This window comes from Magnolia sinica, chromosome 1 (assembly GCF_029962835.1).
Source record: "Magnolia sinica isolate HGM2019 chromosome 1, MsV1, whole genome shotgun sequence".
NCBI lineage: Eukaryota > Viridiplantae > Streptophyta > Magnoliopsida > Magnoliales > Magnoliaceae > Magnolia > Magnolia sinica.
The window spans coordinates 2,719,021-2,740,639 of record NC_080573.1 but is presented as its reverse complement, the minus strand read 5'-3'; the positions used below and the strand labels follow the sequence as shown (position 1 = coordinate 2,740,639).

The window sequence follows — 21,619 nt, the reverse complement described above, 5'->3', positions numbered from 1 at the left end:
CGGCTTGGATGTCTCCATAAGCCCAAGGTTAGCACGTGTGGCTGCATGCCAGGTTGGCTATACTCTAATTAGTGGGAACTGAGAAAGGACAGGTGCCACACCTATTTTCTTACGGATTCAGCATTGGATCTGCACACTCGGTACGTATGTACAAGATCTGAGCCGTTCATATGGTGGGTCATATTATGGATGGATTATAAACAAAACTTGGTGAAAATCAGAGAATCCTAACCGTTTGATTGAAGGACTTTGATGAATACATATTGATGGTTAATAAAAATACAACCAATGGTTCACAATAAACGTGCCAAAAATCTTCAGATCAGGTGGTCAGATTTGCCTACCCTGATGTCCTTTTTGAAATACGGCCCATCGAAGGTGTGGCCCACCAGACTAGCGGTCCCAATCTTTAATAAACAAGTGTCTAACATCACACATCCTTTCAGTAATTAATCACCAGATTACCTCTATGTAATCCAAATCAGCCGGAAATCTGACACCAACCGGCCGGAAATTTCCTACTTCCCAGCGACCGAAAGATCGATCTCGATCAGATTCTCCTCCTCTACGTGAAATCCGACCGTCCCTTTCCCTCCCAAAGGGATCTCGATCAACCCCTCCTCCCTGTCATCCTCCCACCTGAAAGAAAGGCTCTCCGGCGAATCCCATGCCTGGAATCCCGACGGAAATTCCCCCTCCGACGAGTCGGAATCCGTGTAGTAGAACGACAGCGACACCATCCGGCGGTCGTTCTCCGGTGAATCTTCCTCCTCGCCCTCGTATTCCTCGTATATGACTTCCAGCGGCCCTTTCCGACTCCATTCCACGAACGACTCCGAAAAATGGGGCTTTTGCACGGATATCGAATCGGTATTGGTCTCTGTAGCGGTTTCGGGCCCGACCCAGATAGGATCTTCGTCTTCCGAGTCCGCCTTCTCGATCTCCGGCTCAAAAATCTCGTCTTTTTCGAGTTGGGTGTTTTGGGAAGCTCCCAAATGGAGAAGGGAAACTAAAAGAATCACAGTAAAAATCAAAACAGGGGAGAAAAACAGAGAAAGGAAGAGATGGGGAAGATAGAGAAGGATAAGAGTGTAGAATGCGACGAAGATCGAAAGCAGGGGATTTTGATTAGAAAGGAATGAACAGAAGAAAATATACGATTTTGATAGGAAATCGAAGGTTGAGGTGCCGAGATTTTTGAAAATAGAGGGCTTTTCGCTGGCTCTGTTTTCTCCTTCCATGAAGGAGAGATGGGTGTGGGAGATTTCTCTTTTGGGGGGTATTTGGGATGGAAATTGGGGTTAAAAAATACCCATTGCAATGTACAAGGATAACCGAGAGAAAAAATGAAGATCGATTGGAAGGAGGAGAGATGGGTTTTTGAAGAGGAATCAGGTTCGGGTTTTTGCCGTGCGTTTGGAGGGAGTGAGAAATGGAATATAAGAAAGAGGAAGGGAGGTCTCCCTGAAATTACGTAAATACCCTTGGTTTTGACCCATTCACGATTGTTTGATCTTCCAGCAATCCTGACCGTTCATCCAGTGGGCATCATTGTGGATGAGGCAATCTTCCGAAATTCGGACGATCTTAACCGTCCAATTGTCAATCTACAAATGGATGGCAACTAAGGGTGTAAACAATGGTTCACCTTCAATGTGAAAAGTCTTCCACTATTTGAACGTCTAGGATCTTCCGAGAGTGTGGTCATTGGATATAGCCATTGCACTGTAGGGCCCACCTGACTAACAGCAGATATCTGAACTCTCTGACCATGTTAACCACTCTAAGTGTGGGTTGGTTAAGCTCACATGCATGTATAGCCCTGCCCATTACACGCTATATGTGCATGATCGGAGCAGTTCATCAGGTGGGACCCACATTTTAGATTCTATTGGTCTAAAATCAGGCGATTCCAATCATCAGGTTTGTCATACTGAATGAAACAAATGGATGGATAAACAAGTTTTTTATAGCCGTTCATTTGTTTTATGTGGATATTGCATCTGTGTGATTCATCAATGTGCACTGGCATGTAGAAGGACAGGGCTATAAACCAACATGAGTTTCCTTCAATTATAAAATTATTTTTATATTTAATTGTATTATAAAAATCTTTTAGAATTAGACAGATCTATTTGATACTCTGGAAGAGTATGGCACTTGATACACTGAAACTCAGAAATTGTACATGTAGCATACATTAACTCACATTAAACTTTCTAAATTGGTCCCTAAGTCACGGCCTGAAAATCCGATTGGTTGAAAAATCATAACTTTTGATTCTGGAATACTTATATGTTGAAATGTAATTATTGGATATTTTTCATTTTCAACCGTCCAATAAATGTCCACTAATCCAATCGATGCATCTAAGTTGAGACTCACAATTTGGATGGTTTCATTTTAATTAACTATAGGTTAAATATGTAAACTTTAAGTAATTTCTAATTGCCTGTGTATCATCTATCACACTCTGTCAGAGTATCAAAGCTTTTAGATGGAAACAATTTGTAATTAAAAACGGTTACGAAGCGTCACGACATTGCAAAATCATGGTAAAATAGTAATTTAGATGGGAATTTGAGGGCATTTGCGTATCCATATTAGTGGAGTTGGATTGGGTACAAAGGTTTCTTGGGCACTATCATCATCGCTGGATTTTTATTTTTCTTTTTTCTTTTTCTTGTCTTTTGGAATATTTTCCATATATCCATCTTATATTTTTTTCTCTCTCTCTAAGTCAAGGTCCCTTTAATAGGTGGGCCATCTCCTTTTGGGTTCCCCCACTCCTTTTTTGTGGGATAGCAAGGTGGGCCATGCATCTGACTTATTGTGAGAGGTTGCTGGAAAGGAAATATCCCATCTTCAAAAAGTCAGGGGCAAACCTGGCTGTTTGGAAATGAGGTGTTATCATGCAATTTCATGGAAATTTTTAGTTCCTTTCTCAATTTGAAAATTTCAACTTCAAAATTGTGTTTGGACGCGCACTTTTCCCAAGTACAAAATAGCAGTGGACTTTCAAACAGTACATGATAAGTTTGCAATTTAAGTAGATTGTGAATTATATATTAGGAGTTTGAGATGGTAGATTAGGAGGAATTTGAAGGTATTTTGAATCCATCTATTATTTGGTAGAGTGAATTAGAGGCTATTCCGAATTTAAAAGATTTCAAATCCTCACTTTTAAATTTTAAAATCCTTCTCTTTTGTTGATTATCAATTCTCTCTTCTTCTTTTTCCACTCACTTTTAAAGGTACGAGAGCCACATGTGTAATCTAAGTATTACTAAGCTATTAATTCGTTGTACACCTGAATTACTAATGATATTTTAAAACAATTAAATTATCAACATCATTAAAATTACATAAATAGAATGATAGGAACAATCTAAACATTATCATATAAACTAACAAATAAAAAGTATTGGCTAGTCATTTGGTTGTGATCCCATACCGTGAGCCATCTAAGACTTAAAACTTTATCTTTTTTTCACAAAAGCATATATTTCATTAGACTTATTATAGTCATTGTGTCAAACATTAATATGTACATTAATTAAAGATATTAAAGTTGATTTAATAATTAAATTCAACATTTTATAAATATACTATATAATTTAAATGCATGGTTATTTTTGAATTAAAAGATTCTAAATTCAAGAGTACTAAACACAAATGAAAAATTCCGAATCTACGGTATTCCAAATCCATGGTGCCAAACAAGGCCTTAGTTTGTTTGGTGAACAATTGAAAAACCAGTACAATCCGGTCTGATTCATTGTTATGACAGTGCGATGGTGCGACAATTTGTTTTGTTTCAGTCCATAATATATACAACTATGTTAGACGGTTTTTCCATTAATACAACATCACACCCAATTATAAATAAGTTCTAATAACTCTTTGATAAGATAGTTTTTGAGGATGGGCCTTAGAGTTCTCAGACATGGGCGGCTGATTGGGTTTGGATCTTGTTAGGTTTGGATCCCTTTCTAGACCCAGGTCGCTTTCTGGACCCAGATTGGACCAGCGTCGGTATCCATGGGGCTATTGGACCACAGTTCTAAATTAGGTTTGGGTTGCATCAACCTCAAAAAAAGATTATTTGCATGATTGGCTTTACCTCAATGATGGATTTACCATGAATATATGTGCAAGGTGTGTGCTTGGCTTAATAACCTCATTCTATTACTAGAATAATTAATATAAAATATTATTATTTAAATTATCTACAAAGCAGGGTTTATTGTAATGAGTAAACTCTGTTGGGCCCACTGTGAATTATGTGGTTTATCCACGCCATCCATACGTTTTTCCAGCTCCTTTTAGTGGGTGGTCCTAAAATTGAAGGATATCCAGAGCTCAAATGGACCACACCACAGGAAAACAGCTGGAATAATGATTTCCACCGTTGAAACCTGACCAGGGCCCACAGTCATGTTTATTTGTCATCAACCTGTTTATAATATCACACATACATGGATTAAGGGAAAACACAAATATCATCTTGATACAAAACTTCTATGGCCCCAAAGAATTTTTCAACCGTAGACATTCAATTCATACTTTTTCCAGTGGTGTGGTTTATTTGAGGGTTGGATGTTCTTCATTTTTGGTACCAAGCACTAAATTAATCTGGTAAAATGGATGGACGGAGTGGATAAATTACACAACTCACAGTGGGCCCCACAAAGTTTACTCAGTAAGCAATCTGCTTCCCCGAGTCACAGCTCGACCCGATTTTAACCGGTTGGAAGACGGTGGACCCGATCTATACCCGACTACTTTTTTTGGTTTTTTCTTTCTAACTGGGTCCGAAATGGCGACCGGACCCGCCCTCATTCCTAGAGAAATTGGAACCAGATCAGTTTAAATCAGGTGGGGTCCACTAGGCACCTACGGTCCCGGTACCCATTAACAGTTTATGTTTGAGATCTAGCATCTGGAAACCTAGGAATCAGCTCTGAAGATCCTGATGAGGTTTCCGTGCATGTGCAAATGTAGCACACGTGTTTAGCTAATCAGCCAGCACCCTGTTGAACGTGCCAGCACAAAAGGCTGCCGAACTGCTCAGGTGTGCCACAGATATAGGAGAAAACAGGAGCGGATAAGGTAAAAGCTTAGTGGGTATTGCCTCTTACTGTGGGGCCCACCTTGATAATATGTTGTATATCCATGCCGTCCATCATTTTCTAAAGACTATTTTAGGACGGGATCCCAAACATTATGCAGATGCAAATATCAGGTGGACTACACCACAGGAAAAAGTGGTGATTGAATGCCTCACTATTAAAAATTTCTAAGGGCCCATCATATGGTTTTCATAATTCTTATTTGCAATCCAACCTGTTGATAATGTCAAGAATATCTAGCTGAAGGGAACATACAGTTGACACGTGCGAGTAGAATTAAGGACTTATGGTTATAGAATTAAGGGCCGATTGTCAATGGGCCACAATTTCAACTAGGAAGTTTCTGATGAGTTGGGGTGTCAATGGGCCGGGCTCGGGTCTGGAAAATTTTTTTTGGGTAATCCGGCTTGACGACTGGGCCCGAAACAGTTCAAAATACGGGCTAAGACCATACTCAGGCCCGGCCCGTTGACAGCCCTACTCATGAGCTTTGTAATAGGGATATGGTATGATAGAACCGTTTTCATCATGGTATAATAGAGTCTCTCTTCCTTGGACCCACATGGCAGAGGGAAAGGTGGATCAATGCCGTTCAACTGGTATAGGCTACCTTGGATGGGCCAACGTTAAAATTTCATAAAAAATGATGAATGATCGCCTGCGTCTAATTAGTGGTCCTCGAAGGGGAGAAACATGAGAGAAAGGGACGGCTAGGATGGTACTATTAGTGCAGTATTTGTAGCATGGGACACCCATCATAGAGCCAGAAAGTGGATGGTCCAGATCTTCTGGTCCTTGCAAGTTACAGCAGCTTGAAAATTTTTATTAATGAAGACGCCATACTTACGTTGTGCACATATCCACCGTACGTGTCTGCTGTGTCCTAGTCCCACTTAGATGGGCAATTGCCTAAAATTACACCAAATGGGGTGATCCTAACCATTCGATTGACTGACTTTCACCAATCAATCTGGACCATTGCAAAAATTCCTTTTAACCCGGTAGGTCAGTCTCGAATCATCTGACATTAACTGCAGTACTCTCGCATGGCTAGGATCGACACAAATGAATAAAATAGCGATGTGTGGCTGTGATGGAGTCGCTAGCTTGAAAAATGAACTTGGTACTCACATGCACGTGTAGAGGATAGAAATCCGTGTGGCAAGCCAACGTGGCATTGACAAATAGGATTAATAGAATCCTCTGTCCGAGGTTATCTGCAGTGTACTCGGGTGTTTCCAATTCCAATACGTGGGTCCAATGTTTCAGTAATCCACAAGACTAGGTACTCTGTCTCAACCGTGGATGGGCCACGTCCCGAGACGACTAGAAAATCCGAGCGTCAGATCGGTTAAGAAGAAAAAGACAAGGCGGCGGCGGTCCACATGCAGCTGAGAAAAGTCTTAAAAGATTGGTGGTTAGGATAATCCCACGTAAGACTTTTAGATACGGTCCATGTGCATCATTTTCCGACCATCACGTAGACAACCCGGTTCAAAAATCGTATTGGCCTACTCACCAGGTGGGCCACACTTCTGCGTCGGGTCAGATCATTGGCTACAGTTGTTTTCAATGGTGGGGCCCACCTGATGAGTGGGTGGGCCCGTTTTTGTGCCATGTGGTATTTATTATGGTGCAACATCTAACAGAGATGGATACAATGTTTTTACATGGAGACTCACACCTTGTAGGCTTGGTATGCGCGGCGCGGATTAGCTACTGACAGGTAGAGTAGCCAAACTCCCTACTGAAGTGACGTCACCAAGTTCTGTGGGGCCCACCATGATGTATGTGTTGTATCCACACCGTCCATACATTTGGAGAGATCATTTTAGGGCATGATCCAAAGAACGAGGCAGATCCAGGGCTGGAGTGGACTCCGCCACAGAAAACAGAGGAGAAAGTAATGCCCACCGTTGAAACCTTCCTAAGGTCCACCATGATGTTTATTTGAGATCCAAACTGTTCATATATTAACGAAGACATGAAAGAAGGGAAAACATAAATATCCAGTTGATCGAAAACTTTTGTGGCCCTTAGAACTTTTTAATGGTGGATGTCACTCTTCCCACTATTTTCTGTGGTGGGGTCCACAGAAATGGATGAACGGTGTGGATACAAAACATACATCATGGTTGGGTCCACATAACTTGATGACGTCACTTCAGTAGCGAGTCTCGCGACTCAACCTGCCAGTAGCTAATCCGCGTCGTGGTAAGCGCTACTCTTGATTGGTTTCGATTGGTGGGCCCCACATTTGACGACGGTTCGTTGTTCTCGACATATCTTTCACCGAGTATCTAGCTTAGCTACATTGGATCATGCCTCCGTACTTTGATGAGTCGTTGTTCTACCGTGTTAGTCCACCGACATTTCTAAAGTGATGGTGACTCATCCTGGCTAGCACGCGTATGGCGCACGTATGCATCATGGAGCATTTAAAACCTTGCGCCCTACGTGGGAGACGGATCAAATCCTTGAAATTGCACTTAGCAGGCGATCTTCACCACCAGATCTGCCGACAGTTGGCTACTTCATTTCTAACCGTTTGTTTAGTGTCGACTAAGATGGTTTGGATGGTTGTGATTAGAGGTGCAACTCGAGGAGGTGAAGTAGGATTGGGAGTTAACCTAATCACAACCGAACATCAAAGGAGTCGACCGAGGCCCTATCCAACCATAGACCCAACGCAAGCTACCAGCTGAAGCCCAACATGTGCTGATCAACCTCAGCACAATTTGAACTTAGTTGCGTTAAGCTGGTTTGACAACTGCAGATAGTAATCTAATAAATAAAATCGGATTTCCATCAACATTATTAAAAAATACCATTAAAGTAACATCTATAACTATTAAAATAATATTAAAATTTTCATTTTTATAATCTCCACTTGATGGACCACTTAACATGTGGCCATTAATATTAATATTGTGGACCAGAGTTTCCATTCATGAAAGGTTTTGATCAAGAACCCTAAATAGCTTAGTGTCCAGGGCATGGATGGTTCCAACCCGAATTGTATTTTTCATGCAGTCTATGATATTCTATACATATTATGCATGTTAATTGTTATTCACGTGCACTGCCTATAAGGTTGGATTTGGGATGTGAAGATGGCTAATGAATTGAACTAGTTACCATTGAGTTGAGTGCAACATTGGTTGACCATGGTCATATGGTCGGTTAATTCGGTTGATTTCATGACTCAATGGCAAATAAGTTGTGTTTTGATATTGATCCTAGCTAGCATAAACTATAGATTCGCTTATATGTTGAGAAATCATAAGATTTTTCAACTAACTCTTACGGTTGGTTTACATTCTTAAATTTTGAGTTAGGCCCTCCGTCATAGAAAATGAAAGGATTACACATCCTTTCTACCCCGCATGATGTGCAGTATCTACGTTATGTGATTTTATGATACTTAGGAAAGATTTAATGGAGTTTCGACATTATTTTATTTAGCCATGTTTTGTGGAGTTGAAGATTATGGGTAAAAAAAGAAAAAAGAAAAAAAAACAATACCTAATCTTACTGTGCATGGTTTAAGACTTCAAAATAAGGGGAAAAAAAAAAGAAAAGAAAAGAAGAAGAAAAAGATAAATAAGAGAAAGTATTAATGAATAAAAGATAAAACAAATTGAGTTTGTGCTTTTGATGCATCTAAGATGTGCGAATTGAAATGTATATTAATTTGGGATACAAGAAGGAAAATGGAAGACCCAATACACTTTTTTAACAAAAGAGATAGTTGAATATCCCCAATTCTAACCATAATCTTTGACTTTAGTACTTTTTTGTGGACTGTTTTTCCAAAGCATATTTCTTGAATTGGGCAAGACTTTGTTGTCAGCTAAGAAATCTTTGAAGCCTTTGGAGACTAGGACCCACCCTACATCTGATGCTTACGGACCCTCTCTTTCTCTGTGTCCCATGACCCCTGGAATGACAGCTGATGCATTGTGTTCATAGATGAAGATCGTCAACTCATGGTAAGCCGATGGTGGACACTTACCCCTATTTCATGATTTCGACATATGTAAGATCCAAAGATAGGTTTCTGTTACGTAAAAAAGTATGTTAGGTGGCCGTCAACTTGTGGTTGGCTGATGGCCCACTTGACACTATTTTATCTGTCAAAATAGGCTTCCTGACACTTGAGGGAGCGAAAAATAAAAGTAGGAATGATAATGTCACCGTCAGCTCACCACGAGTCTACAGTTTTTATTTTGTTGATATGGTTCGTTGAATGGTTCTAGGAGGTGCTGTGACCCTTAATATGCAATCCATTTGGCTTTGTGATGTTTTATGGATTGGATAAATATAATTTTAAGACGTTTAAACAAGGTTTCCAAAGTGTTTGGATGACCAACCAAGATTTGACTTGTTTAGGTTATGAATCTACCAATCAAGTATATTAGTTATTTTCACTTGAGGTCTTGGTATCGATCCCTAGCGGGGGTGGCTAACATGGCGTGTGTACTGACATGGGTGTGTACTAACAAGCTAACTCATATATATATATATATATATATATATATATATATATTCAAAACTTGCTCTAAGACATACTTTGTCCAACTTCTATAGGCATATGGTGAGTGTCGAGCTATATAAATAGTTTTAATTAAAAATTAACCAAAGTAAATGAATAATTTAATGTTGTTTAAGGTGGGGTATCTGCAATATCTCAAAATAATTAAATTATCAACTACATTACCAAATTTACATTGATAAAATGATCTAAACAGTTCAAACATCAGCCATATAAATCAACGGTGAAACATTGTAATCGTATGCTCATGACCCATTTAAGGCTTAGAATTTTTTGTTTTACCAATGTATATATTTCAATATGCTTATTATAATTAAAAATCATATATACAATAATTAGAGATTGAAGTTGTTTTAATAATTAAAATTACATTCTTACAAATATACAATATAATTTAAGTGCCTAACGATTATGGAATTACAAGAATTCTAAATAATTGCTGCCAAGCACAGTAGAAGAATTTAAAATCCAGGTATTCCAAATCAAGGTGATTTTCAATCCAACAATTCCGAGTCCATGGTGCCAAATGAGGTTAGTACAACCCATGTTGCACCCCTAACCATAGCCATATGGTGGATTAATCACAGCCATAAAAAAACGGTGGTGAACCATCCTTATATCCATGCCTTTTTTTATTGTCATGAAGATTAAGATTGCCAGGTGGACCGTCATTAATGAATACGCGTTCTGGTATGAATGTGCCTACCTAAGTTCGACTTAAGGTCTTGTCACTGTCAAACCTGTTTAGATAACTAAAAATAATGAAATAGAAATAAATATTATTTATTAGAGAGGTACCATCTAAACCATACTTTTCTAATAATTAATGTCCTCATTCACGTGCATTGCATAACGGATAAAGCAGCCTTAAAAAGCGTTAATGAAAGAGAATTATATAATAGAATACGTGGCCTGAATATTTCCACATCATATACGGGTTCTTAATTTTGACAAATTGGGCTTTCATTACGGAATCTGAACCGTTGATCTGTTTTGTCCCACTTTGGATGCTCTATGGTTCAAAATTCTTCTTGATAAGTGAATCTTAACGTTGGATTCATGGCACAAAATGGACGGTTAATAAGAGTATTACAATGAAGTTCCATTTCAACAGAAAACAGTGCTAACATTGATTGAAATTATCTTAAAATGAAGTGGGATTTTTAGGGTCTTCTCGATCCAGTGGGACGCAGAAGACCAATGGTGTGGATTACCTAAACATAGGACCCACTTGTCAAACTTAAAATCCATGTAGAAAGGTGAAAGATGTGCTAAGATATTTTATCAATCGTACCTTAAAAAAATGCTACTTTTGGGGCTACCACTAAGAGGACTTGATACCATTGTTACAATGGGTGAATTGCGTAGCATCCTACTCTCTTTTATGGGGCTTATTGTTTGGCAATTAAGAACCGTTGGTTTGATGGGTCGCTTAGCAGACGGACCATGTCTCGTGGAATATCCTAGTCGGATAGTACAAACCTCTCGATGGGTGACATGGCAATAGCTAGTTAGGGAAATATGTACAGCGATGATCCATGTCGAAATAATAAAATACCAAAAGATTGGACGACTGGATCTTCAGATTTTCATTATATAGACTATTCACTGTGGGGTCCATCAGACCAACGGTTTGGATCACCTAACTAAGGGTCCCAATTGCACAAACTGAAAACCTTACAGTTGAATGAGGATCACACGGTTTTCTAAATGGACCGTTTGGATTATGTGTGAAATTCAATCCATATTCCTGATAGCTTTACGTATGGGTTAAAGCTGAATTTCACATCTTGATAAGATGGAATACTATACAGTTGGGAGAGATTATATGATACACGTCCGGCATATGTGCAGAATATATCTGGGTTTTCAAACCTGGGAAGTGGGTCCCATTTTTCGGTAATCCATACCATTGATATGTTGTGTTCCAGAAATCTACTAGATTGGAGAATCCTCTCAACCAATGTTGGAGCTTTTTCTTTTTTTTTTTTTCATTTAAATGTGAACTGATTTCTTAACCGTCCATCCGTAGATCAAAATCATAGGGGCTGTCTATTTTGGCAAGTGGGACCCGTGGTTTTATATTCAGGATCATTGATGTATTCTGTCTCACTGGACCGACCATGACCCAAAAATTCAACCAGATTGGGAGATCCCAGTAACCAATGTTGGGACTTTTAATAGTTGAATGTGGACCGTTGATGCATTTCCCTTCTTGACTATCTATACGTAGGCTACAAATTGAAGGTTGTGATTGTGTTATGGAGGAGATTTTCTGGGGCATAGTGCATTCACCGTAGGATGCAACGGACCAATGGCTAGATTTTTCTAATTGGTGCTCTTGTCTCACACAAAGCCACACAAACCAGGTGGGACCCACTTACGTAGATGATTTCGTTGAAAATCTATGAAAACAAGACACGGAGACCATCAGTGCTGTCATACACGGCTCAGATGTGCTACACATGCCAGGTTGGCACTTGTGGCTGTACGTGGTGGTGGTGCATGTGGTGTTAGCAAAGCCCCGTTGTGGGGTACAATGTCGTCCTCATTTTTACACATAAACAAGGCATGAAAAAAGCATGTCATGTACATGCTGGGTTACTGTTCCATTTGCCTGTAGTGGGCCACGATTAGATTGTGATGATCAACGGACAGGAAAAGATATTAGGCCACCAGCTGACTAATTAAATATTTGCACTACTCCACTTTAAGAAATCAACCATGGAACTGCATATTGGCAGAATGATACACACTCATGTAACCAGTTTAACTGAGCTATGGCAGTTACAACAGCTGCAATGGCCATTGGGACGGATGGTTTGATGATCTTGGCATCCGACCGCATGGGGAAGAAGGAAAAATGCAAAGGTTTGTTGAAGAGGGAAAAATGCAAAAGTTTGTTGAGGAACTGCGGAAGCATATAGAGACGAATCAAGCAAAATACACAAATCACATAACTAAGTCCAAACAAGAATATATAAATTTTATGTCGAAAAATTTTACGGAAAAAAAAACCATAACACAACGATGAGTATATATTATAAAAACAGAAATTACAAGAGATAAAATATTATTGATGCCAACAAGCATTGAATCCACTTCACAAGCCCAAGCTATGCCCTTTAAACCCTTAGTAATGAATTATAAAGCCTTAAAACACTCATACACCTAAATTTAGATTATCTCTGATATATAAAGTATCACAACCAGAATAGAAAACAAATCCGGCACTTATGTGACTTTGCTCGCACGTTTGATGAGTCTTTCAATGACATCGACTATCCTCAATGTCATCGAACTTACTTTGATGACATTGATTAGCAACACTAAAACATTCCAGCAATTAACATTGATTTTTCTGATGTTATCGAGCATCTGTCAATGACATCGAGTGGTTTGTTGATGGCATTGACAAACCCCTGTTGTTACTGATAAATTTGAGACATCAACAACAAGATTATCTTAATTCCAAAACTTCCGTCAACCCTACGAAAGTTCTAAGCACACCTAAGCATTACTATTTCTAGTTGTGTGGCCTACTTGACATTCGAATTTGCATATTTTATGAGCTAATGTCCTAACACATGCTGGCATAATAGATGGATGGAGTGGATGTTATATAGACATAGAGGTGGGCCACTTCATTTTCCGAAGGAAAATAAAACTTCTACATGATTTCTAAGTTCATGATTATCATCCATCACATTTTGCCATAGTATCAAAGTTCTTCTCTAGAGTTTGAGGTGGGTGTTTGACAAAAACATTCAACCATGTGTGCCATTGTACAAAGATTTCAAATAGTAGAAATATATACTGTCTTAAGCATCTTAAACCAGCTTGGAGTGGTAGTCACAATGGTTATTGCTGGAAAAATGTGTTGAAATATCGAAAAATAAAAAATAAAATAATCTTAATTATTTTCGTTTCACTAGGCTGAATCACGTAAAATAGACTTGTACCAAACCACTTGCACTGTCTTGTGACGGAGCGACCACTATGTGCACGTGCGAAGTATAAAGTGCATCAACTAGCGCCACTACAGCCACACTGCCTATGCCCACACCCTAGCCCAAGTGTTCTGGAACATGTAACCTGAGCGTCTCAATCTCCATAGCTCTAAGTAAGAATACTATACACACATCCACATATAAACCATATTTTTTTTCTTTTCATTTCTGATATAGGACAAAAGCACACACCGCAATTTTCATTTAAAATTTTTTAAAAAGCATTTTAGCAATAAAACGAAAATGTCGAATTTTTTAAATATTTTTTATTTTTTCCAAAACCACAAATTTCAACGGTTACACTTATAATTACAGTCAAGCTCACAACAACCATTGAATAGGTGGCCCACTTCAGCTAGGTTTGTAGGCACCTATTTTTCTAAACTCGAGAATCATACATATCGAATTCATGGATATTAAAAAAGCATACCAATGCATGTATCTAAGAAAAGATAACATGATATTCGGTTTTATTCCTCTCCAATTCCTCATCCATGTGTAATGTCAATGAAAAGTCTATTGCAAATTAAGTGCATGAATTGTGGATTGAAAGCATTGTTTTATAGCTAGAGTGGGAGTCTCCATCACAGACTCCCTCTCTCTTTATGTGTCTCCATAGCCTGGAGAAGGTTCTTGCCATTTCTAACTTTCTAAGCTACGTTAAAACCTACTCAATCATGTAGATGGCCATAATTCTATAGCCCCATTAGATGCCCCACTTAATTATTCAAACCTTTCAATTCTATTGACTTGACATATATAAGTGACATGTATAACCTACCTCAATGAAAAAGGCTAACATTCTTTCATTATTCGAATCACATGTAACCCACTGATACACGCACATACAATACTTTTAATATTTATGCATCTTAAGTTATACCTTAAACAATTTAATTTATTAAAGTTACTAATATGAGACCACGATAGTTATAATTATTTCTAATGAGATGAATTCTTTTAGATGGATGTGTGTTATAAAAATTATATGCCCAATGTAGTTACATTTGTTACTTTTTAAACAATCCTAACATCTTTATTTAAAATGCCTTATTTTTAAATGAAAATTAAATTATTATATTTATTTATTTTTAAAATTTAAAAACTATTACACTATAAAACATAATTGCTAATTGAACTAAAAGAATCAAAGTGCACATAATTGAAATGTGTGTATAAAATATAACTTAAAAGACAACTACTTTTATCAGTAGACTCACAAGAGTTTCAATTAACTAATGCAAGGAAAATTCATGTGGTGTGAGTGTAGAGTGCATGTGTTAAACAACAAATTTCCTGTACTTGGTGGTGTCAATGGTTAGGCTCGTGCCCGGCCAAAGCAGAATTTTGAATAAGCCAGCCTAAAAGAGTTCAAAATTCGGGCCGACACAACCCTAGGCTTGGCCTGTTGACAACCCAACTCGTGATTTAACTAGGGGTGTACATCGAGTCGAACCAAGTCGAGTTGGCCTCAGCTCGACTCGGCTTGGCCACTAGTTGACCTCAACTCGACTCGGCTTGGCCACTAGCTGACCTCAGCTCGAACTTGGCTCGGCTCGGTCCTCGAGCCTGACTGGCTAGCTTGGATCGGTTCGGTCAGCAGCTCGGGCTAGTTCGAGCCAAGATTGAGTTGAGTTCGCTATTGTAGCATTTTCACAAACACCTGGATTACACCTTCAAAATCTCACTGTATTTGAGATAGCAACAATAATTTTAAAAGTATTTTATTAAACACCTTCTAAATAATATAAAAATCAAGAAAAAAAGGGTGTTGGTTTCATATACATACCTTCCTTGCCACCAGCCACACTCCTTTGAGTCATTTCATTAAACACTTGGTGAGCAACATCAATATCAAAGTAACCGAGTCACCAAACTTGCTCGATCCGATTCCTATTCAAGCTAGGTTCAATTCTAGTTGAGTCGAGCTGGGGCTGGCTTGAACTCTTTTTCGAGCTAAAAAAATCAGCTCGACTCGAGTCGAACTCAGCTTCGAATCGAGTTGAACCGAGCTAGCTCGGTTCATGTACACTTCTCGATTTAAGAGAAATTGACCACTGTAGACACCACCTTTTACCCGACGTCTCTTCAAAGTGCTCCCAAACTTTATTTTCCCAAAGTAAGCCATTCGTATGGACACACAATTTATAGACAAAAATACCCTTGCATCTAGGGTGGCTAAATACCTATGGCTATGGTTATAATCCGTAGCCATAGGTTGGAAATGCAAGGGTATTTTTGTCCACAAATAGCGTGTCCGTACAGAATGGCTCACTGTGGGAAAGTAAATTTTGGGAGTGCTTTGAAAAGACGCTGGGTAAAAGGTGGCGTCTACAGTGGTCAATATCTCCACCATTTAACTCTCCAAAATATTAAGGTACATTGGAGTAGATTTAATCATGTACACCACCATAATTCTGTAGGACCACCTGACGGTCATCTTAATGATCTAAACTGTTCAATTCTATCTGCCTGACACAAGTGACATGTGTGGCCCACCTAAATAACAAATCCTAACAGGGTCATGATAGACCGATAGTTAACATGATCAATGTTTCAAAGCGTCCAAGGGACATGACGAGACCAGAAATCAAAGTCCGTTTTTTTCAAAACGGGAGATGTCGTTCGGGCTGCCTGTTGGCGGGAAACAAGCTTTAAAGACGACGAAATAGCGAGTTGGAGTTGTCGCGGGGATGAAATTCTCAGCCGTCCATTCCTTGAAAATGCGCCACGGACTGTCCACGTCGCGTAGCGGCAAAGAACGCAGGGTGGTGGGAGCTACGTAGGTAGATGAAATGGACCTTGGCTTTCGTGAGCAACGAACCCATCTTGCATGTACCACGTGCCCGTGTGGCCCACCACTTATGTGGGGCCCACACACTACTTTCTTGCCGATAGCCTCTTCCTGTCGGCCAGTAAAGCGACCTTCTCGCCAGCTGAAGAAAATTCTACGGTTTCTATCGTACGCTTGAGTGCGTCATACACAAACAGGAAGCGGATTGCGTCGTGCCCCCCGTCTGGAGGGACTCGGTCCAGGCAGGGCCTCTGTGGGGCCCACAGTGATATATGTTCTTTATCCACGCCGTTCATCAATATTTTCAGATGATTTTAGAGTATAATGCTAAAAATGAGGGAGATTCAAATCTTAAATGGACCACACAATAAGGATTGAATATACGCCATTAAAAATTCTTAGGAGCCATAGAAGTTTTGGATCAAGCTTATATTTATATTTTACCTTCATCCTTGTTTGAGTGACCTTATGAACAGGTTGGATGGAAAATAAAAATCATGGTGAACCCTAGGAAGGTTTCAACGGTAGGATCAATTATCACCGCTTCTTCCTATGGTGTGGTCCATTTGATGCTTTGATTTTCTTCTTTTTGATACTATTCCATAAAATTAGCTGGAAGAATGAATGGACGGTGTGGATAGAGCTAATAAATCATTGTGGATCCCACATAGTACTTCCGTAGACCGAGTCCGTCCACGGGTAGGAAGCAATCCGCTTCCAAACAAACAAGCATCCATCCAGCGGCCGGTTCCTCTACAGCGTTACTCGATAAGCTTATCCTAGAACACCGGGTTTTGATATGGTGCGGTGCCATCGGAGCCCACTATCGTACGGAGCAGGTGTCCAGCCCCTGAGTTCATCTCAAATGATGATCTGAACCGTTCATCTTCTGGATTTTATGCTACTTAGACCATTATAAAATGTATACGTTGAAGGGATGATTTTTATATGAAGATGAATATTTAATGGCTCGTATTCAAATCCAAGATTTATAGGTGAAGTTCATCAAGGAAGCATGATTTAGAGAAAATAATCTCTATATTGTAGTAGTAAGAACATGAACGGTTCGGATCATTTTAAGGATTTATCCTGGGGATGGAAACCGCCCATCGTACGGTAATGTGGTAGGGTGGCAGGCACCTTACACTATCAAAGTCCAACAACGTCGTGTGTGGGCCCATCGTGACGTTTAAATGACATACAATTAGCCCATCATGTGCGCTGCTGAGCTTCTCCTTGGAACCCAGACATCAAGCCAATAAAAACTCAGGTGGGCCACACCATGTAAAATAAGCCTAGAATCTCTAAAATCACATGGTGGGGCCACCTGACTTTGGAATTCCCTGATTTTTGGGATGTCCGTTCATCCTCATGTGGCTAATTTTATGAATGGATTCGATGGCATATAAAACTACGGTGGGCCCCACAAAATCTGAAAGGTTTTAATGTGCGTGACCGAATTAAAACTGTTCTTGTGGTGTGACCAACCTGTGTTTTGGATTGGGGTGCTTTTTTGAGATATAGATAAACTTGAAAGGCTGCACCTTATGGACGGATTGGATATGGGCCCTACAAAACGGTGGGTCCCCAGACAGTGATGTGGATTAAACTTGTGAATCTACAAAAGCTGCAGGAACTGTCCAAATCTTCGTTATTACCGTTAAAAAAATGAATTTTAACATAATCACGCTTTCATTGATGGCAGAGGATTAGGTGTGGCCCCGGCCTCATCCAACAAGGTGGGCCCCACGTTCAGGGTCGCACCTAATCTGATCCGTTCATTCATGATCATATCCTTTGGTTTTTAGAGTTGAATGCAAGCAAGTGAAAATCATCCTTCATTTGTTCTAAATTCATCTGGAGCCCGTTTTGACGAAAATCATCCATTCAGCGTGATGTTTTACTAGTGTCCCATATGAATCAGATTCCACAACATGGACGGTTTGGATCATTGGAACATTCATCATCTGGGACCTAATGAGTAGCGATACACGATGGATCCTGAGTAGGGCGACGGAGGCAAAACGAACTCAAGTGGTAGTATATCAATTGGCACGGGCTTCCTGTGACATCGAGTTCATTTTGCCTATATCGGATCACAGACATGTGTCGCCCCACTGGGCCCACGGGAAGACATATTCCGATGATCGTAACCGTCCATGTTTTGAATGTTATGTCGTATGAGACACTGGAAGAAATTTACATTTGATTGACTATTCTGACCATTAATATGTGTATCTTATGAATATGGACGGTTTGAAAAGAAAAATTTTCCAAGACTTGCATTCAGCTCAATGAATCAATGGTCAGGATCTTTATTTTCAGAATGACATTGAATAATAAGCCATCAGAAGAGTGTCCACAGGAAAGTGCTGATTCCTGAGTCGACACACAGGCAAAACTCTCTGTTAGCTCCAGTAAGAGGACCAGCGTGCACTGGCCGATCACACGGTTTTAAGAAATTCCGTCCAGTGGGCCAGCGTGCACTGGCCTCATATTTGCCTCATACATGGTAGAAATGAGGAACATGCATGAAAGATCAGAGCCGTTCATTAGGTGATCCCTACCATCTAGATTCCATGTCACAAAATTTAAGCCAATCCAATCTCCAGGTGGGCCACTCTTGTACATATAACTTCACACCTATCTCCAACCTGACACAGGCAATGTGGCCCACCTGATGATGAACGACACGGATCTTTAACAAACATGCCATGTTCTGTTCATTTGGAGAGAAAAGGATTCGGATGGGGATTCTCAGCCACTCATAAAGTGAAGCTCTTGGGTCCCACCATTTTCCTGTGCTTGTACGTGTACAGACCAGAGTAGGTGCGTACTACGCACTATGCTCACTCTAGGGTCTATGTTCCAACCATCAATTTAACCGACGGCACAGCTTCTATTGTCATGTTTCGGGAAAGTATCACCGATACGGCACGGGTCCTTTTCGCTTTTTGTAAAGGGAAAAACTTTGATACTCTGCTTAGTGTGATGGATGATACACAGGCACTTAGAAATTACTTTAAAAAATTGAATAATTGGAACATTAGTAATTCAAAATACTGTCTATATTGTATGTACCAGTTTTGATTTTTTATTCACAAAAAAAGTGACGCTTATCCGATTAGCTTAATATCAGATTGGCAGACATTGATTGGACGGTTAGTATGAAAAGTAACCAATGGTCTTATTTCAGAAAACAAGTGTCCACAAATCAGAGGTTTATATTACTCAAAGAATCTGATTTTTGGCATTCTGGTCAAAGGAAGTGGGTTTCAGTGTTTAGTTGGTTTAGTTTGAGTTAGTATATGCCGCTTATACCATTTCTAAGTGCCTGCGTAGCAAGCGTCAAGGACATCCAGAGTATTAAATAACCTTCCTTTTGTAAAAGGTTGGGCGGGATCAGACTTTGGAAAAAAGGAATTCTCCTACAGAAAGTACCATAACCCCATGTTCTAGTCAGAGCTTTGGTGGCTGAGATCTTCAAATAGATCCAACCGTCCAAGGTCACCACTAGTCGGCACGTGGAGAGATTTAGCGGTGATGATCAAATGGATCCTACAGAATGCGATGATCATCCATATGAATGCAAAGGACCATTCAAAAGAACTCATCAAGTCACAATGAATGGATGATCTTAATTGGCGTATTGGCTGGACATCTGATGGACGGTCAAAATATGGAAAAAAAACAATAACACGGATTCAACAAACAGATGACGTTAATCAGAGGTCAGGATTGTCGAATGAATCCCACATACGTTGGTTCCCACTCTTTGGGCGGTTACGAATCATAGCTATATATGTCACGTTTGTAATGTCTGACTGCACGCGTATGATTCTGTTGTACACCAAAGTCTACCTAAAATTTAAGTGCCGACGGTCACTATTCATCCAAGTCTTCGCGGGCCAATCTGAAGAATCTCACGATCTAACGATCCTTCCCATCCCAACACTTTTTTTTTTTTTTTTTCAACGGTCAGTTTTCCACGTCACGGATCGGAAGCCCATCTGGAGATGTTACGGAATTTAATTATATTTATTATTTTTAATGCAAATAAACAACTTGCGGGGATAGCTCAGTTGGGAGAGCGTCAGACTGAAGATCTGAAGGTCGCGTGTTCGATCCACGCTCACCGCATTTCCTTTTTAATTTTTCATATCATCTCACATATGGGCCATTGGTTGAATATTAACTCTTTTTTTTTTTTTTTCCAAGGTACGTGAGATCGAGGTCGTCGGTTGGATATTATTTTAATTTTTACCTTTTAAAGTTTTCATCTCACATATGGCCCATTGGTTGAATATTAACTCATTTTTTTATTCAAGCTAGGTAAGATCGAGGGTGTTGGTTGGATATTATTTTAAATTTTAGTCTCATGCTATGTGAGATCAAGGTCATTGGTTTGTAATCCGGAATTTACATTACATTATCTGGAGCATCACCTGATCAAATGATCCTCACCGTTAAAGCTATTGATATTCACACAAACAACCTCACGAATATATCCATGCTAAGGTGATGAAGCAGAGTCCAGCTTGAAGTGAAGAACACAAAGGCAATGTGCATCAAAAGCTAGAGAAAAAGATATGAATAAAAGGAAGCCAAACAATGGCAGTTCCATGGTCCGAAAGCGGACTGGGTCTGTATAACAATGATCCAGCTAGAATTCTTCCAATGGAGTTTTTGTGTGAAAGAAACCCAAAATTTCAATTCCAAAATGATACTTTTGTTATTTGATTGGAGTGCAGCTTTTCAGAAAAAAAAAATGTTGAAGGGTCATCAACCTTAGGAACCCAATCTCTCTCTCTCACACCCGGTGATTTGGATAGGCTAACCCGCTATTTTGCGAGACCCATGATTATCAGATGAGAATGATTTTGAGACCATGGGCAATCCAAATCCAATCCCTCCTATTTAATGTCCTACGTTATCATAGGTGGACCAGCCTCGCCCCACAGGAATCTGTATCAGGAAACAATTACAAAGTCCTAATGGATCAATGCCAGAAGAGAATGTTTGGCTGCTCAGCACATTTCAAAATTACGCCAGGGCTGCCTGTGTAAATTGCAAATTCCCAACATGTGTTGTTATTTCCAAAAAGGCCCTGCGCTTATGAGAAACAAAG

At 39.6% G+C, this 21,619-nt stretch overlaps 1 protein-coding gene and 1 non-coding gene across 2 annotated transcripts; one reads left to right on the top strand and one right to left on the bottom strand.

Moving 5' to 3' along the window:
* Nucleotides 1–217: 217 nt before the first annotated feature.
* On the bottom strand, nt 218–1,411 carry LOC131236654 (uncharacterized). Its single transcript, XM_058233974.1, has one exon. It carries the CDS (start codon nt 1,239–1,241, stop codon nt 519–521), a length of 723 nt encoding a protein of 240 aa, XP_058089957.1. The 5' UTR covers nt 1,242–1,411; the 3' UTR covers nt 218–518.
* A 19,147-nt stretch (nt 1,412–20,558) lies between these two features.
* On the top strand, nt 20,559–20,631 carry TRNAF-GAA (transfer RNA phenylalanine (anticodon GAA)). Its single transcript has one exon. It is a non-coding gene; the product is annotated as a tRNA-Phe (tRNA).
* The last annotated feature ends 988 nt before the right edge of the window (nt 20,632–21,619 follow it).

Coding starts and splice junctions, on each gene's coding strand:
- LOC131236654 (XM_058233974.1), bottom strand. CDS start 1,241: ATGGAAGGAGAAAACAGAGCCAGCGAAAAGCCCTCTATTTTCAAAAAT.